Raw genomic sequence first — 16,735 nt, forward strand, 5'->3', positions numbered from 1 at the left:
GGGGAAGTGTCCTCTACGCCCCAGGTCAGTTATTTTAAAAGGTTGCCCAAGCCTCAGAATTGCTCCTGGAGATGTGCTTGAGTCTGGGGTTGATCAAGGAATCTGCATTTTACAGGTTGCCAAATTCTGATGAACAGTGTCTCCAGACAACACTTGGAGAACCATTCTCAGTTTCTGTTGCCATCCCACAGGACAAACAGTAGGAAAACAAAGAACGGGAGGGTAGGCAACAGGGGAGCTGGGCTGATAGTGTGACCTGCCTAAAATTGGAGTGGAATTAGCAGCAGCCCTAGGAAGGAATAGTGCTGGCAGCTGGCTTTATGGTTACAGAACGCACATGAACCTCAAACTCCCACCAGAACCAAAGTGGAAGTGCCCCCTGCTCTTCCATTCACGACTCAGGCTGCACCCTTTTATTTATTTTTGCCTTTATTTTAAAACACTTCTTTTCTAATTCACATAGAGCATCAGGAGAACAATCACATTCTCCCCACGTTGGTGGCAGGGCTCCTTAACCCACACAGACGAGGAAACATTCCATTTTGTCACATTCTGAAGGTCTCTAGACTGTTCCAGCTACACTTTAAACCCAGCAAGACCAGTGTTCTGGCCACATTCATCTCCAACACAACAACGGGCAGGGTGGGGACATAAGAGGACAGTGCCCCAAGCCCTGGGTCTCCCCCTGCTTAGGATGGAACTGGGCTGGGGTTGGTAAGGCGCTAACTCCACCTGTCTCAAGCATCAGGCTGGAACAGCACTTGGCTACAGGCCAGGACCAAAAGTCAGAAAGGCACCCCTGGGCTGAAAGCCAAGAAAACGAGTTCTTTTAAGGAATTTAGATAGCGTGGAACAACCCAAGCCCATTCCACTCTTGACTGCAGCTTGGGGGGGGGGGGGGGCAGGCTGGCATTCTCATTTCTGCTTATCTGGATTCTAGCTTCAGTTCTGACCTTGAGAAAATCAAATTGTCTTGATCTTCTTAAATACCATGGAGATGGTGTCCAGAAACTTATAAGCTTCCTTCTAGCTCCAAGACTGTTAACCTCTCTGGGCGATCTGGGAAAGGGAGGTTAAAACCTCTTCTGTCCTAAAGGCGGATGCCACCTCTTTGTCCCACATCACCAGTGAGCAGGCTGAAGGGCAGGAGGGTAGCACCCAGACTAGCCCTTCGCCAAGGACATAGGGCTAGAGGCAGACAGGAGGCAGTAGCAAGTAGATTGCTTTTCCCCCAAAACATCAGTTTAGAAGCAGATGGGTTTGCTTCTCAGTATGTTTAATACAAAATGGCAGCAGCCACTGTTCTGTTGTAACAGAAATAGCCATAGGGTGTCCAGAGAAATGTACACAGGCAGCCTTGGCTGGAGTTGAGCCGCCAACCATGCTTGCTGTGGGCTGTCATCCGGCCAGGACTGGACAGAGCAGTGCTCAAGGGCTCAGAGGTGCTGCCACAGAGACCCGTGCTGAGCCGATCCCTCCCAAGCACACTGACCTCTGACCCATGGTGGAGTCCAGGTAGCACAGGTGTTCTGAGATGCCTATTCCCCAAGCTCCACCCCAACATGGCGTGATCTCAGCCCTAACAAATGGAGCCCCGGGGGAACAGAGCAGCTGCTGGGAGTGGATGCCTCTAAAAATCAGCAGAAACAGAGGCTAGGTTTTGGCAGGTTTTTTCCCCCCAGAAAGAAGAGGCTACCAGATTCAAATACATGGAGAAGAGCAATGCTTCTTGTGTCCTGGGCTCCCTGCTAGAAGTGTAGCTGAAAAAAGGGGTGGCTGCCTGCCTGCCCCCAAGTGCCCACCCAGGGGAATGTAGGGCCCGGAAGTTAGAGAGTCACCAAAGCCTTCCCGACAAGCCCTGGAAGAGCCAGAAGGCTTCCTGCTGAGTCCATTTTAAACCACTGAACACTTTTCAGTTAGGCCCTCCACTGGCCATGGCCTTCATTAATGTCCCACAGAATCTTCAGACCAGAAAGTGTGGCTACAAATGCCCCTTCCACCCCATGCCTGCCCACATCTTGCCGTGTCTGGCCTGGCTGGCTGGCCCAGCTCTGAGGCCTGAGCACTTGGCAGCTGAGCAGCAGGAGAGCCGCTGTATCTCTGCTTCCAAAGAAAGGCCTCGAGGTGCTGGGAAAAGGGGTGAAGGGTCGGGATTAGTGGAAGTCTGCGTTGAAGGCTCTGCCGATGATCAGTCGCCTCACCTCACTGGTCCCACCCCCAATCTCATACAGTTTGGCATCTCGCAGAAAGCGGCCCATGGGAAAGTCATTGATGTAGCCATTGGCACCTGCAGCCAGGGTTTGGGCAGAGAAGAAAGGACAATAAAGGGTGATGGGCAGTGAGGAAAGCTAATAGAAAGCCAAGTTTATAGAAACACGCCAGAGGAGGACAGACCGATTGAAGAGAAGCAGCTAACACTGTTGAGAATGTGGGGAGTACCTGGCTGCGGGGTGGGGTGGGGGGGGAGGGGTGGGTGGGTATGGGTGCACGGGGCTGGAAGGGCATCCAGAGTGCTGAGGATACCAGGCAAAGGTCGGGAGAGCCACTGGCAGACCTGGGAAGGGGGGCAAAAAGTTACTGCGGAGTACTTACTGGGTGCCAGGTCCAGCCAGGGAAGTTATTTGCATGAGTCACAAAACCGGGCAGTGGTAGAGCAAGGGTTCAAACCTAACTCTTCTGGCTCAGGTGTGTACTCTTAACTACTGTGCAGCAGTGAAACAAGGCCATCTAGCCCCGGAGGCTTATCTCCCTCCCCATTTCCTACGGTTCACAGGACCAGGCCTGTGAAGGGGGAGAAGGGGCATTGCTGAAAGTAGGAACAGCTTGTGACCTCTAGCACTTTTCCCCATTTGTTTTAAGATGTCCTCCTAGTACCTGGGGCGGGAGCCTAAGGGTACCAGCTTCACTGCAGTCAGCCAAAGCACAGAGTGAGTGAAGAGGAAGCCTCTTTCTGTGGTTGGGAGTAGGGAGTGGGGGCCACTCACCAAAACACTGAATGCCATCCAGAGCTACCTGTGTGGCGCACTCAGCCGAGTAAAGAACCACCCCTGCGCAGTCCTGTGGGAGGAGGCTCTGGGTCAGCGGGGCCCTGCCAGGGCCCCGCAGGAGGGAGTCCCAACGGCCGGCCCTTACCTTGGGAGTGCAGTGGCCCTGATCACAGGCCTTGGCAACATTGTAGACGTACTGCCGACACGCCATGAGGCGGGTGTACATGTCGGCCATCTTCCCCTGCATCAGCTGGGGACAAAGGAAGGTCACAAGTCAACATGCTGGAGCCACATTCCTCTCAGACGCTCCCCCTAGTTGCCACAAGCAGGTCAGCAGTAGTGACCTGATAGCCAGGCACGGGGATACCAGGGCACAGAGAGAGACAGCACTTGCCTAGGACAACAGGGATGGCCAGAGAGCTGCCGTCGCTATGGACTCTGCACACTGAAATGGCCCTCCACCTACGGCAACCCACATTAACATCCCATGGTGGCTTCAGACCAGGAGGTGTGACTAGAAATGCTGCTCCCTCTCCCCCTGCCTGCCTACAATCTGCACGCTTCACCTTGCAGCCTTACGACGTCTAGCTCATTGATCTCAAATAGGAAGTGAGGGGACCTGTGATCACCCTCCCGACAAGTTCCAAAGCCAGGGAGCATGCCGAGGCCTGCATTCCAAGCATTCAGACTCATGTTGGTGGCAAGAGACAGTAATAAATGAGACTCTTGCTCATGTATTAAAGAAAATTTGAGCCCAATGAAAAAAGTACATTTCAGCACAAGCATTTCCATTCACCTGGAAGTGGCCAATCTTCTGGCCAAAGGCTTCCCTCATGTGCAGGTAGGGAATGGTGTGGTCGAGGACAGCCTGCATGAGCCTGCAAGGAAAGAGAAAGACACTGGGGAGGTGCCTTGCTGTATCCCCAGTGCCACCTGGGGTGGCAAAATGCCAACGTGGGAAGGCTTGGGGTGATATAGCTTGGTAAGACAAGGAACTGGAGTCCCAGGGAGGAGAAAAGGAGCATGAGGACTCTTATCATCCCTGCTCAGTCACTGCCCTGACTGCCCAGGCCTTAGGCCCCTTTCCCTGACACCAGATAGAGTGGCAGGACCTCTGTGCAGGCAGGCCGTAGAGCCTGGGCATCCTGTTCCAGCCTGATTAATTAAGCAGGATAGTCCCTTAGGCCCTTTGTCTCTCATATAATAATATTTACCTTCATTGTGAAGAAATTAAATATGGGAGGAGGACGTTTGTTCATTTCATCTCCAGGAAAGAAGGTGCATCTTCCAGGAGGCGGCTCCCATTGGCCCCCAAAGGGAAGTCGGCGATGGTACCGCCTGCCAAAAGCCCAGCTCTGCCAAGCCTCATACTCACCCAAGGGGCCCACCAGCCAGCACCAGCCGTTCCAGGTCCAGCCCACTCATCAGCACGTAGACGCCCTTACCTAGATGGCCCAGGATGTTGGCAGCTGCCAGGAAAAATGCTGGTCAGAGGGAAGAAGGCTATTCACAGCCTCCTCATTAAAAAAAAAAAAATTTTTTTAATGTTTATTTATTCTTGAGAGAGACAGAGCATGAGTGGGGTAGGGGCAGAGAGAGAGGGAGACACAGAATCTGAAGCAGGCTCCAGGCTCTGAGCTGTCAGCACAGAGCCCAATGTGGGGCTTGAACCCACGAACCGTGAGATCATGACCTGAGCCAAAGTCGGACGCTTAATGGAGTGAAGCCACCCAGGCGCTCCCAGACTCCTCGCTTTTATAAAAGCTGCTAGGTTCGGTACCTAGCTTTCACACAGGCACTAAAATGTCACCTGACCTCAAGTAGGGTTCTGAGTGAGAGAAAAGAATGAAGTTTACCACTTCCAGTCAGAAGTAGAGCTTGCTAGAGGGACTCTCCCCCCACACCGCCAACCCATCAGGCACATGCGCGTGCGCACACACACACACACACACACACACACACACCATCCACAAGACCAGACACAAAGTCCCCATCCTTAGATCTTCCCCTTCTCTTCCTCAATTGCCATGGAACCTCTCCCTAGTTCTTTTTATCCATGCCCATAAAGGCGAGAATTAGTGTCCCCCAGGTTGAGTCTGCTCTGCTCCAGTATCATCCCCTCTCACCCTGACAAAAGTGATCTATGGAAGAGTCTTTGTCCAAGAGATGGGTCATTCAGTGCTAGTTACAGAAACTGCTAGGGGCTGCTACTGGCTGGCTCAGTCAGTAGAGTGTGTGGCTGTTGATCTCAGGGTCATGAGTTCAAGCCCCATGTTGGGTGTGGAGCCTACTTATAATACAGTACAATACAATACAATACAGAAATTGCTGAACGCCTCTCCACCCTGGAAGCCAGGACACTGGATGGCCTTGGGAAGTGTGAACAGGAAACAGAGAACAGCATGGACACCACTGACCTGCCTGATGATGGTGGTTGTTTCCTACCGACACAGAAGGATCTGTACTGATTACCCCTGCTCCCTAGAGCTCCTTGTAACCAAAGCATCCTTTTCTGGGGTCCTGGGTCACCAGGGAAAGGGATGGTCTATGGCTGAGGCACAGAGCACACCTAGCTGGCCATCGAATCTATGCCCATTAATCATGTCTCATTAGCACATGATGGGTATGCTGGCTCTCCCATGATGTGTCATGTTTTCAGTTACACTTCAGGGGTGAAAATACTCGAATTGCCAGGTTTTCACTGAGTCTGGCTTCCATCAGTTTATTTGAATGGTTGTTAGCATCATTCATGCCTACCTCACAGGAACTGTTCAGGGACACACACAAACGAGGATGTCTGAAGGACATTAGAGAGTGAGGGCACATCTTACCTGTCTGTTCCAGACACTGGAGTCCCACCCTGCACAGTGTGTTATCCATAGAGGAAGAAGCACCCTTCATTGCAGCCATGGTCAGGCACACAGCTCTGGCCAGAAGGACGGTTGCCCGGCAGCCCGAGTCCCACACGGACAGGCCAATGGGCAAGTGGAGCAGTGGGAGGCCCATTGCCTAGACGCATGTCATCGGTAAGCTGACAATGGTGAGCTTCTCTTACCCAGAGATGGGCTTTCTCGGTTTATGAAAGGGTCAGGACAGGGGTTTGTCCATTCGAGACTCACCGGGAACCTTGCAGTCTTCAAAGATTAGCTCGCAGGTGTTAGAGCCCCTCATCCCCAGCTTGTCCAGCTTCTTGGAGGTGCTGAAGCCAGGCATACCCTTTATAGGAATAAAAGGTGGCCTGATTACAGACCAGTCCCCAAGGAAGGCTAGTAAAAGGCAGACTCCTGGGAAACGCCTGCCTTCCCATCCAGTCCCTGAATTTGTACAACACATTGCATCCTACTCTCAGGGCCCCCACTCTGTATGACTGCTCTACTCCTTGACGCTCTGGCCCTAACACCCCCCCACCCCTGCTGCTAGGTGCATTCTCCCCACTTCTCACCAGAGCGGTTCTTTCTCAGTGAAACACTCACTCCCTGGGTGCTCCCTGACCTTTGCTGCCTTTGTTTCCTTTCCTCAGGGGAGAGCACTTCCAAGACCCTCTCTGCAGCCCACTCAATTCCTTTGCCTCTGTACCCGAGTCCCACCCAGGATCAATTCAGCCATCTATGTGCTTTGGCCTGGCTAATCAGATTCCGAGTGCATTGCCCAAGTGACTAGCAGAGAGTGTCGGATGGACAGGCTGACAGGAGTGGTGCCACAGGACCTTGAGATTTCCAACCTCAGCCAGCCCTTTGGACCCTCACTTTTCCTATTCTTCAAACCTGGTCAGCCCCTTCTCTGTGGAGGGTATTGCAAACCTTTATGATACTCATTCATGGGATTCTCTCCCCAATCCCCCACTCCTGTGGTTCCCAGCCCTCACACCTTGAGGTCATGAGGCAGATGGCTCCTCCACCATCACCTGTAACCCGGCCTTACCTCTTTCTCCTGGCTCACAGATGGGCCTTGCTCACCTGCTCCCACATACTTCAATGTCTCCCTCTCCTCTTTTCCTTTCTCTCTACCAAATAATTTGCTCAGTTCTCTCCCAATCTTCAAAACAAACTCAAATGCCCACCTTTTCATTCCAACTCCAGCTCTAGCTCCCCCCTGCTTTGCCGCAGTCTTTGGTCACCGCCCCACCTGCATTCTCATTCATGCTGTGGTCTCCAGAGCTGCTCTCCCCAAGGCCACCAATGACATCCTCGTTGTCAAAGCCAGTTGCCTTTCAGTCTTCATCTTCCTGGACTGCTTTGTGTGGCCTAGCTCTACGGAAGGCTCCACCATTCTTTGACTTGACCCATCCTGGGCTCCACTTTGGCCACCCTCCTTTCTGTCAGCTCTTGTGCCTCACCCCCGCCTCAGGGAGCCTTGGCAGAGCACATGCTGATTGTGTCTGCCACCAGCTGAAGGGAGCCATCTCTGGTACCACCGTCAGGAGACAAAAGCCTCCCGTCATGCACTGTCCTCCACTCACCTTCTCCACGATAAAGGCCGTGATGCCTCGAGAGGCTGGCACAGCAGCCAGATCAGTCTTAGCATAGACAATAAGGATGTCAGCGTCGGGGCCATTGGTGATCCAGAACTTGTTGCCATTCAGGATGTAGTGATCGCCTAAGGACAGGAAGTTAGCTACTTGCTCAAGCCATGGTGGCCTGTCTCACCACTCAGTTCATAGACCTGCTGCTGGGAAACAGTTCTGGAAACCCAGCAGGGGCCACCCCTGGTTACTACTCCCTCACCCTGAGGAGGTCTGTCTCTCTGTCCATTTCAGCTCCCACTCCAGAAGCTCCCAAGAGGTGCCTCACCTTTCTTTTCTGCTTTTAGCTTCATGGAGACAACATCAGAGCCAGCGTTGGGCTCACTCATGGCCAGGGCTCCTATGTACTCGCCGCTGATCAGCTGCAAGGGAAACCGCAAGGGCTGGTTATGACTCAGAAGTGCCCTACAGGAGCTCACTTGTCCTGCTTTCACCTGTGCACATGACACCCCTTCAAACGCATCTCAGACCAGGTATTGGTAAAGTCCTAGAAGAGAAGCCCACCGTCTACAAAACTGAAAATATCTCTGCTTTCCCATTCCCTTCACAAGGGAAGCAAGTCCTGGTCTTGCATTTCTTAGAATGCTCTGCAAATGTTGTCCAGGGACCGACTCAGGACTTCTGGTCCTAGTTTTAATTCTTCTTACCGAATTATTTTAAAGCAAATCCCTGACCCTTTCCCTGTACCCGGTTGAGGGCAGCACACTGTAGGGAGCAAGTCTGACCGGCCCTTGCCGACAGGGGAGGGTGCCTCAGTGTTGGTGGTGGCCCTGTGACACTGGCGTGTTTCTCCATTCCCATTTCCTCACCTTGGGGAGGTACTTTTCCTTCTGGGCCTCATTTCCATTGCGCACAATTTGGTTGACGCAGAGGTTGGAGTGAGCGCCGTAACTGAGCCCCACTGCTCCAGAAGCTCGAGATATCTCCTCCATCACCAGAACTTGTTCCAGGTAGCCCAGGCCAGAGCCGCCATACTGAGCTGGGAGTGGAGGTGATGCAGTAGAGTGGAAAAAGTAGCCCATATTAAATTGGGATGTTCACAGGAATGATTATTGGCAGCAAAGAACATACTCTGCAGCACCCATTCCCAGTTACCCCTAGCATGGTTGACAGGCTGATGCCGTGCGCTCTGATTTACAAGCTCACAGAACTGGTTTTGTCTGCTGCCTCTGGTCAGCTGAGGCGTGGTTCAGGAAATAGTCATTGCAATGCCTGCATTATCCCAGATAGACCACTTGATGAAGACAAGAGAGCCTGAGCACCCGCTACTTGGAAGGGCAGATGAATAAATGGAAGAGGACCTGGAGTTAACCAAGAAACACAGAGAGGGAGGGTCAGAGCACTAAGAATAGGTCCCAAGCAAAGAATGCCATGTGCAAAAGGCCCGAGGAAGGTGAGATTTCATAGCACAGGTGTTTAGACTTAATAAAGCAGGATTATCAAATCGATATATTGAACACCTTAAGCTCACACAATGTTACAGGTCAATTCTATCTCACAAAAGTTAAAACAAAACAAAAAAGCAAAACTAGTATCCGGGAGCACGAGAGCCACAGCTAGTGAATTTCAGAACTCCTCACCAGAAAACGTGGCTTCCTTGGCAACTGATCCCAAATCGACAGGTTTGGACCATCTGGTGCTACCACCCTCCCACCCCCAGCCTTGCTCTTTGGGTAAATCTTGGTAAGACTCTTTGCACACAGGAGTGCCCGGCTGGCTCAGTCAGTGGAGCATGCGGCTCTTGATCTTGGGGTTATGAGTTCGAGTCCCACGACAGGTGTAGAGATGACTTTAAATAATAAAATAAGATCTTAAGAAAAAAATAAAAGACTCTTTGCACACGTTTACTCTGACCAAGGAGTCAGGCTCATCCTAGGCTCCGGGAAAGATTAGCCCAATTCTCTTCAGTCTGGGAAGGAAAGACCACAGGTGGGTGACATTGGACAGAGCCACCAGGACAACAAGGTGGAAACCAGAGCTCACCAGAACTGGCTTTCTTGGGGGGGGGGGGCTCTTAAACCCCCAAGACACAGTGGAAGGAAGTCTTGTTTGGGAGTTTCCAGTGGCCTTCCCCCTACCATTTTACTTTTTAAGTAGGCTTCACACCCAGCACAAAGTCTAATGCGGGGCTTGAACTCAACGGCCCTGAGATCAAGAGTCCTGCTCTTAACTGACAGAGCCACCCAGGTGCCCTGCTCCTACCATTTTCCATTAGGATGGGTCTTAATTTTTAAGTCTTCCATTTTGTCATTACTCTTAAATCAGCTCAAATCCCAGGAATTGTCTCCAAGCAGCAAGAGGGGGATGTAAGAACTGTGTTCTGCCTCTGGTCCAATATAAGTACAAGCTGAAGCAGCGTGGGCTGTCCAGGCCTCGGCAGGTAAGACCACAGGCTTATTTCTTCACTGGGTACTGCAAGCCCCACTGGGCCTCTCCTTCAGAGGCCAACATCCAAACCGAAGCCCGTCAGCTCTGTGCCCTCTCCTCCTGGAAACAAGTAGTAAGACCCATAGGGGACAATGGGCAGGCCAGGGAGAGCCTATTAAAGACATCATCTGGCCACCTCACGGGGAGGCTCTCAAAATAAGCTCCAGGGTCAGCTGTGGGCACAAGACATAGGCAGTCCCCACAGGGACACCCCTGTCCTGAGTGGTCCTGCCTAGATGCTCCTGGTAGAGTAGAACTTAGGGAGTAGAGGAGACAGTAAGACATGCAAGACAGTTGCGTGATAATGGAGTTTTCTAAACTCCCCAAATCACCTGGGGGAGCTTAGTAAGCATGCAGAGTTCAAGAGTCTGATCCTCATCCATCACCGCACTGGCCTCATCTCTTTGCCTTCCAGATGTCACTGCCTAAAGGAATAGAGTGGACTCTTCTCTGGGCTGATAGTCTTCTGTGGGTGCTTTCTCAGGTCCAAGAGGAAGTTTCTGCCCCTGAGTTTCTTTCAGCATGATCTTTCCCCTCCTCTCCTGTTTCTTTTGGGAACAGTGCAAAAGGGCATGTGAGTTCTCATTAGGGAAGGAAACTATACTCACCAGGGGCAGTGATGCCTAAGACCCCCAGGTTTCCCAGCTGCTTCCAAAACTCCTGCCAACAGAAAGGAGTGCAGTGAGCTGTGAGAAGGCAGCCAGTCTCAGGTGTCTGGCACATCTGGAATGAGACCCAGACGCTTCACAGATAGGGGCTACATTCTTTGGGAGCACATTTACCACAAGACTGTGTGAGCTCTTCCAGGTAGCGGTTCGATTCCCAGCCCAGACTAGCCCAGCCCCCAAGCTGCCCCCTTGTCGCTCTGCACCCCCCCACCCTCTGGCGTGGGCATCATGACTCACTCGAAGGTTCTTGAACTCATTGCTCTGATCAATCTCCTGGGCCTGGGGGGCTAGGTGCTCCTGAAGAAACTTAGCCATGGTCTGACGAAGCTAGAAGGAAAGAGGTGGACAGATGCCACTGAAACACTACACTATTGCCACTAAGAACAGCATCTTCACTATCGAGGACACATTCAGGAAAACAGGCTACAAACAACCCACCAAACAGCATCAGATTGAAACTTAGAGGGCATACTAGTTTATACTTTCCCAGAGATGATCTTTATGTCTTTTAAGGTCCTCAGCTTACACAGCTTGAGTATTTTTTTAAACAGTTAAAAAATAAATTTTTTTAATGTTTATTTATTTTTGAGAGAGCGAGAGAGAGAGTGCAAGCGGGGGAGAGGCAGAGAGAGAGGGAGACACAGAATCCAAAGCAGGCTGTGGGCTCCGAGCTGTCAACACAGAGCCCGACATGGGCCTTGAACTCACCAACTGTGAGATCACAACCTGAGCAGAAGTCGGATGCTTAACCAACTGAGCCACCCAGGTGACCCAGACAGCTTGAGTATTTTTAAAATGTCACTCCCCTAAATAAGATCACTCCATGCCTTTTCATTATACCTAGAAGGCTCTTTACTCAGGCCTATTAAGGCCCTGCATGAGCTGACCCCTCCTGACTCTTCCAGCCTTCTCCAGTACCTTCCTCACCCCCACTCACTGTGCTCCAGCCCACCCTCTTCAGTTTCTGGCACATGCCAGGCTTTCTGCCCCTGAGCCTTTGACAAAAAGGATACCCAAAGAGATTAGAAACTATTGGCAGAAACGTTTGAGAGCCAGGATTGAACCCCTTCCTGCCTGAGGTGATTCAAAGCTCTGTTTACTGACTGCAAACCCAAACGGTTGCTGGCGTTTCTAGAAGCTCAGGCACTTGCTTAACAGGAGAATCAGGTTCCTGGGGAATTCTGTGCCAGCATCCAAATAAAGTCACTTTCTTCCAGGAAGGCTCTAGTTCAGCTCCCTCTGTAAGGACCTTTCAAGTTACAGTTCGGCGTTGTGCTCTGACCCAGTAGGCTGAAGAATTACAGCAGATTACACTCTGCATTTCAAAGCCCCTAAGGTGTGTATTGGACAAAGATTCCCTGATGATGATGATTAACGAGGCTTGAGAACCACAGTCTTAAGGCAGTGTTCAGATGTAAGTGGACTTTAGACAGATTAAGGATCTTTCCGTCACACTCGAGTGGCTCTGCCAATCCTCCTCCAAAACACCATCAGTCTCCCAGCAGCCTTCTTTTCTCTGACTCCTTATCTAACTCGAAAGCTAGGCTTTGCTGCCTCCACAGAAGTGAGGTTGAGACCAGCGCTCGCTCTCGCGCTCCCACTGCGGCAGCAGGGTGGGCGCCGGTCAGAGAACGTCGAGGCGACCACGGAGCAGGGCGATGCGGCCTGGCCAGCAGGCCTTGGGGCCCGGAAGGGGATCGGGCTCCCTACCTGCTTCTGCTCCTCGCTTAGCCCGTTGATCGCATCGTCCACGGGCAAGAGGGAGTGGGCCCGCTGTGACACGACGCTGGCGAGCGGCGCCAGCGGAGTCCGCAGCCTCCAATTCGCGACGCGCCGTCCCAGAAGCCAAGCTGCGGTCGCCATCTCGCCCTTGCACTGGAAGCTGAGGCAGAGCGCCAGAGGCAGGGGCGCGGAGCCCGCCCCGCAGGCTCCACCAATCCCGGGCTTCGCTGCCCCCGCCCAATCGGCGAGGGGTGGGTCTCCAGCAGCCTATCACCCTCTGCTGCTGGCTGGAACGCCAAGCTGGCCTTGGCCACAACACGAGCCAATCAGCGGTGACCTTCCACCTAACTGCGCCGTGGTGGGGTTGGTGGTGGGGGCGCCGGAACCGCTATGATGAAGTCACTCCTAGGTTGGGACTTTTTTTTTAGTAGAAGAGCAAGAAAGGCGTTTTCTGAGTGGAGTAGTGCCTCACTACTCCGCGTTGAAGTAGCAGTCTGTAGTTCCTCTGCAGGAAAGGAAGTGTTAAAACAGCCTGGGATGCCCAGTGCTTGGAAATAAATCGTTAAAGCCATGGGATGGCTAAGAAGTGTTGGCTCCAGTGTGCACACTGTTAGAAGTCAATAAATGTTGTTTTATTACGTCACAGGGTTTTTCGATTTTGGAGTTTCATGGGAAAGAGTTGCTGTCTTCTAAATTAAGAACAGCAATTGGGGGCACCTGTGTGGCTTAGTCTGTTAAGCGTGGGACTCTGGATTTTGGCTCAGGTCATGATCTCATGGTTTGTGAGTTGAGCCCTGCTTTGAGCTTTGTGCTGGAAGTGCGGAGCCTGCTTGAGATTCTTTCTCTCTTTCCCTCTCTCTGTGCCCCTCCCCGGCTCACACACACACTCTCTTTCTCTCAAAAGAAAGAAGGAAACAAAAAACAAACCAAAAAACAAAAAACCCAAAAAACAAACCAGCAATCAGGACTTTTTAAAAACAGGGTTGGGGGTGAGGATACAGAAAAGGAAGAGTAGTGTATTACAAGTATTAAAAAGAAAACCCAAAGCCATAGTGGAGCCACTTAAGGCTCTAAGTCACTAAACCATGACTGCCTAAACTAGGCAGTTTCACCTCCCCAAGAATGTAACCTTTAACCACCCAATCATGGGAACTTCCTAGTGTTGAAAATCCTAGTGTTGAAATTTTCTAGACAATTTATTGATAGGCCCCTCGTTTTCCCCTTAGGATAGACCTTTCCTGAAACAATCGTTCTTTGCTAATAATTTCCTTTTCCTATTCCATTGCTACTTTAAAAAACCTTTCCTTTTCTTTAATTATTTAATGTTTATTTATTTTTGAAGGAGACAGAATGCAAGCAGGGGAGGAGCAGAGAGAGACACAGAATCCCACCAGGCTCTGAGCTGTCAGCACGGATCCCGATGCGGAGCTCAAACTTGTGAACTGTGAGATACGACCTGAGCAAAAGTCGGAGGCTTTAACTGAGCCACACAGGTACCCCAAATCCTTTCCTTTTCTACAACTCTATGGAGCTCCTTTCTATTTGCTAGATGGGATACTGCCCTTGTCATGAGACATTTAATAAAGCCAATTAGATCTTTAAAATTTACTCAGTTGCATTTTTGTTATTTAACAGGGGAAGAGGAGAGCTGATGGAATTAAGCCTCTATCCCCCACCCCCACCCCCTTTGCTGTTTTCCTCCACCAACGTGGTGGACCAATGCCCTGAACAGTTCATCTTCAAGTAGTTTAGCACCCTGAGTTCTGGGATGAAGATGAAATGAAATGAAAATACCACCTTTCATGAAAATGAAAACACCACCAATACCACCACTGCAAGGCTGTTGGGAGTGTTGACAAGGAAGCCATAGGCCCAAGGTGGAGTCACTTGCCCCAGGACAGCAGATCAAGACTTAATCGCAGTTTCAATTTCTCCAGGAGTAGAATTCTTTCTTTTTTTCCTTTTTTTTTTTTTTTTTTTTTGAGAGAGAGAAATGGTGTGTATGCGCATGCACACGATTCAGAGGGGCAGAAAGAGAATCCCTAGCAGGCTCCAGGCCGATGTTAAAAAATGTTAAGCTTTAAAACAACAACAACAACAAAAATGGGGTGCTGGGTGACCCAGTCAGTTAAGCATCCAACTTTGGCTCAGGTCATGATCTTGTGGTTGGTGGGTTTGAGCCCCGCGTTGGGCTCTATACTGTGACAGGTGGAGCCTGGAGCCTGCTTTGGGTTCTGCATCTCCCTCTCTCTCTGCTCCTCCCCTGCTCACACTGTGTTTCTCTCTCATTCAAAAATAAACATTAAAAACCATTATTTTCTAGTAATCTCCACACCCAACATGGGGCTTGACCTCATAACCCAGAGACCAAGAGTCATGTGCTTTACCAACTGAGCCAGCCAGGTGTCCCAAATATAAAATCTTAAAAAAAAAAAAAAAGAAAAGAAAAGAAAAGAAAAGAAAAGAAAAGAAAAGAAATTTGCCTGTGAACAGAAGATGGACAGTAGCCAGAAGGGATGAAAGTTGGGAGTGTCTATTGGAGAGGAAGTTGAATATCTGAGGGTTACAAAGGCATGGTAAAAGCGTGCACCAAGGATAGAGACTGAGAGCCAGCTCTATAGTGGAAGTTGAGAGCAAGATTATTAAGGGAATCATTTGAAGATAAATTTTGAACTTTGATATAATCTTTGTTAGGTTAGGTGTGGGAAATACAATCCAGCAAGACAGGTATTATCTCTACTGATAAGAGATGAGACTAAGACAGTCAGAGAAAGACAGATACCATGTGTTTTCACTCATATGTGGATCTTGAAAAACTTAACAGACCATGGGGGAGGGGAAGGGGAAAAAAAAAGTTACAGAGAAGAAGGGAGGCAAATCATAAGAGACTCTTGGATACTGAGAACAAACTGAGGGTTGATGGGGGGTGGGGAAGAGGGGAAAGTGGGTGATGGGCACTGAGAAGGGCACTTGTTGGGATGAGCACTGGGTGTCGTATGGAAACTAATTTGACAATAAATTATATTGAAAAAAAAAAAAAGAAACCTGAAAAAATTTTTTAAAAAATTAAACTTAAAAAAAAAAAAAAAAGAAATGAGACTAAGAGAAGTAATTTGCAAAGACCACTTTTTAGTGCCTGGGCTGGGATTCCAACACATACCCATCTGGCTAGGGATGGGTTGTAAACTTAAGTTTTCACATTCTTATTTTATAAAGAATTCTTACTGTCACCCCTGCTGAAAACCTCTTAAGTATGTACATTTCTTCCCCCCACAATTTGTGCCATACATTAGAGTTGGCCCCTGAAGAACATGGGTTTGAAATTGCATGGGTCCACTTATATATTGATTTTCAACACAGTATGGTACTGTAAATGTATTTTCTCCTATGACTTTCTTAATAACATTTTCTTTTCTCAAGCTTACCTTAAATATACAGTATTGATACATAAAACATACAAAATGGGTGTTGACCAACTATGTTATTGGTTAGGCCAAGAGGTTATTGATAAAGTTTTTGGGGAGTCAAAAGCTCTATGCAGATTTTCAAGGTGCCTGGCTAGCTCAGGTGGTAGGGCATGTGACTCTCGATCTCAAGCTTGTAAATTCGAGCCCTATGTTGGGCGTAGAGATTACTTAAAATAAATACATCTCACCTAATAAAAATTCTAAGATTTTTTTTTAAGTGATATAGATTTTCAGCTGCACCCATGGGAGAGGGGTCAGTGTCCTTTACCTCTGCCTTGTTCAAGGGTCATCTGTGTTTCGTGTAGCTTTCTTGTGTTTCAAATCTTCCCTTACACCTTTGCTGTCATGGCCCTAACACATTTCATTTGTTTTCCTGATGTCCTTGACACTCCTGTCTCAATCCCACCATCCATCTTTAACACCAATGCTGGATTCATTTTTCTAAAATAGTACGATGACTGCCTGCTGAAAATTTCTCAGGGATTCATATTGCCTAGATTTGTGGTTTCCAGAATGTGAGCCAAGGTACCCATGGGCAGCAAACTCAGAGGGATACCATGGATATTTTAAGCTTTGGGGTGAATCACAGTGATACTTGACATCTATTAGAAAATATAGTTACTACTAGCTTGAAGTAGGTCAGTTTCAACATTAGGTCATTTAGGTTCCTTTCAGTGTCAAACAGGGAATGAAGGTGGTAGTGTCCAACTTGATTCCACGGTTTGAGAAGTTAAGCAGTGCCTAACGTTCTGGTGAGAGAAGAAGCTTTTCTAAAAGCCTGAAACATAAGGAAAGACATTTTAGATTTATAAATCAGCATGTACATAAACTTCATATAAACCTTCATATAAGCCTGATTTATGGCCAACCAAGCATACATTGTACATCTGAAGCCCTAAAGGAAAAATATCTTGTTCTTAAGATATCAATCAATATTCCTAC

General features: G+C 49.5%; 1 protein-coding gene across 1 annotated transcript; it reads right to left on the bottom strand.

The window, feature by feature from the left end:
• Nucleotides 1-408: 408 nt before the first annotated feature.
• Nucleotides 409-12,497, bottom strand: IVD (isovaleryl-CoA dehydrogenase). The gene is made up of 12 exons (XM_019442563.2): nt 12,315-12,497; nt 10,842-10,931; nt 10,545-10,596; nt 8,319-8,488; nt 7,778-7,871; nt 7,447-7,583; nt 6,107-6,203; nt 4,363-4,456; nt 3,784-3,865; nt 3,133-3,237; nt 2,985-3,057; nt 409-2,287 (listed from the first exon to the last, which is right to left on the bottom strand). Exons 1-12 carry the CDS (start codon nt 12,465-12,467, stop codon nt 2,154-2,156), a joined length of 1,281 nt encoding a protein of 426 aa, XP_019298108.1. The 5' UTR covers nt 12,468-12,497; the 3' UTR covers nt 409-2,153.
• Nucleotides 12,498-16,735: the final 4,238 nt, after the last annotated feature.

This window comes from Panthera pardus, unplaced genomic scaffold (assembly GCF_024362965.1).
Source record: "Panthera pardus isolate Hobbes unplaced genomic scaffold, ASM2436296v1 HiC_scaffold_24, whole genome shotgun sequence".
NCBI lineage: Eukaryota > Metazoa > Chordata > Mammalia > Carnivora > Felidae > Panthera > Panthera pardus.

Bases quoted from the DNA above. Each gene is read 5' to 3' on its own strand.
- IVD (XM_019442563.2), bottom strand. From the start codon at position 12,467: ATGGCGACCGCAGCTTGGCTTCTGGGACGGCGCGTCGCGAATTGGAGG. The intron at 10,597-10,841 runs GTGAGTCATGAT...TTCTGTTGGCAG, and splicing joins ATGAGTTCAAGAACCTTCGA to GAGTTTTGGAAGCAGCTGGG. The intron at 3,058-3,132 runs GTAAGGGCCGGC...CTCCTCCCACAG, and splicing joins AGGGCCACTGCACTCCCAAG to GACTGCGCAGGGGTGGTTCT.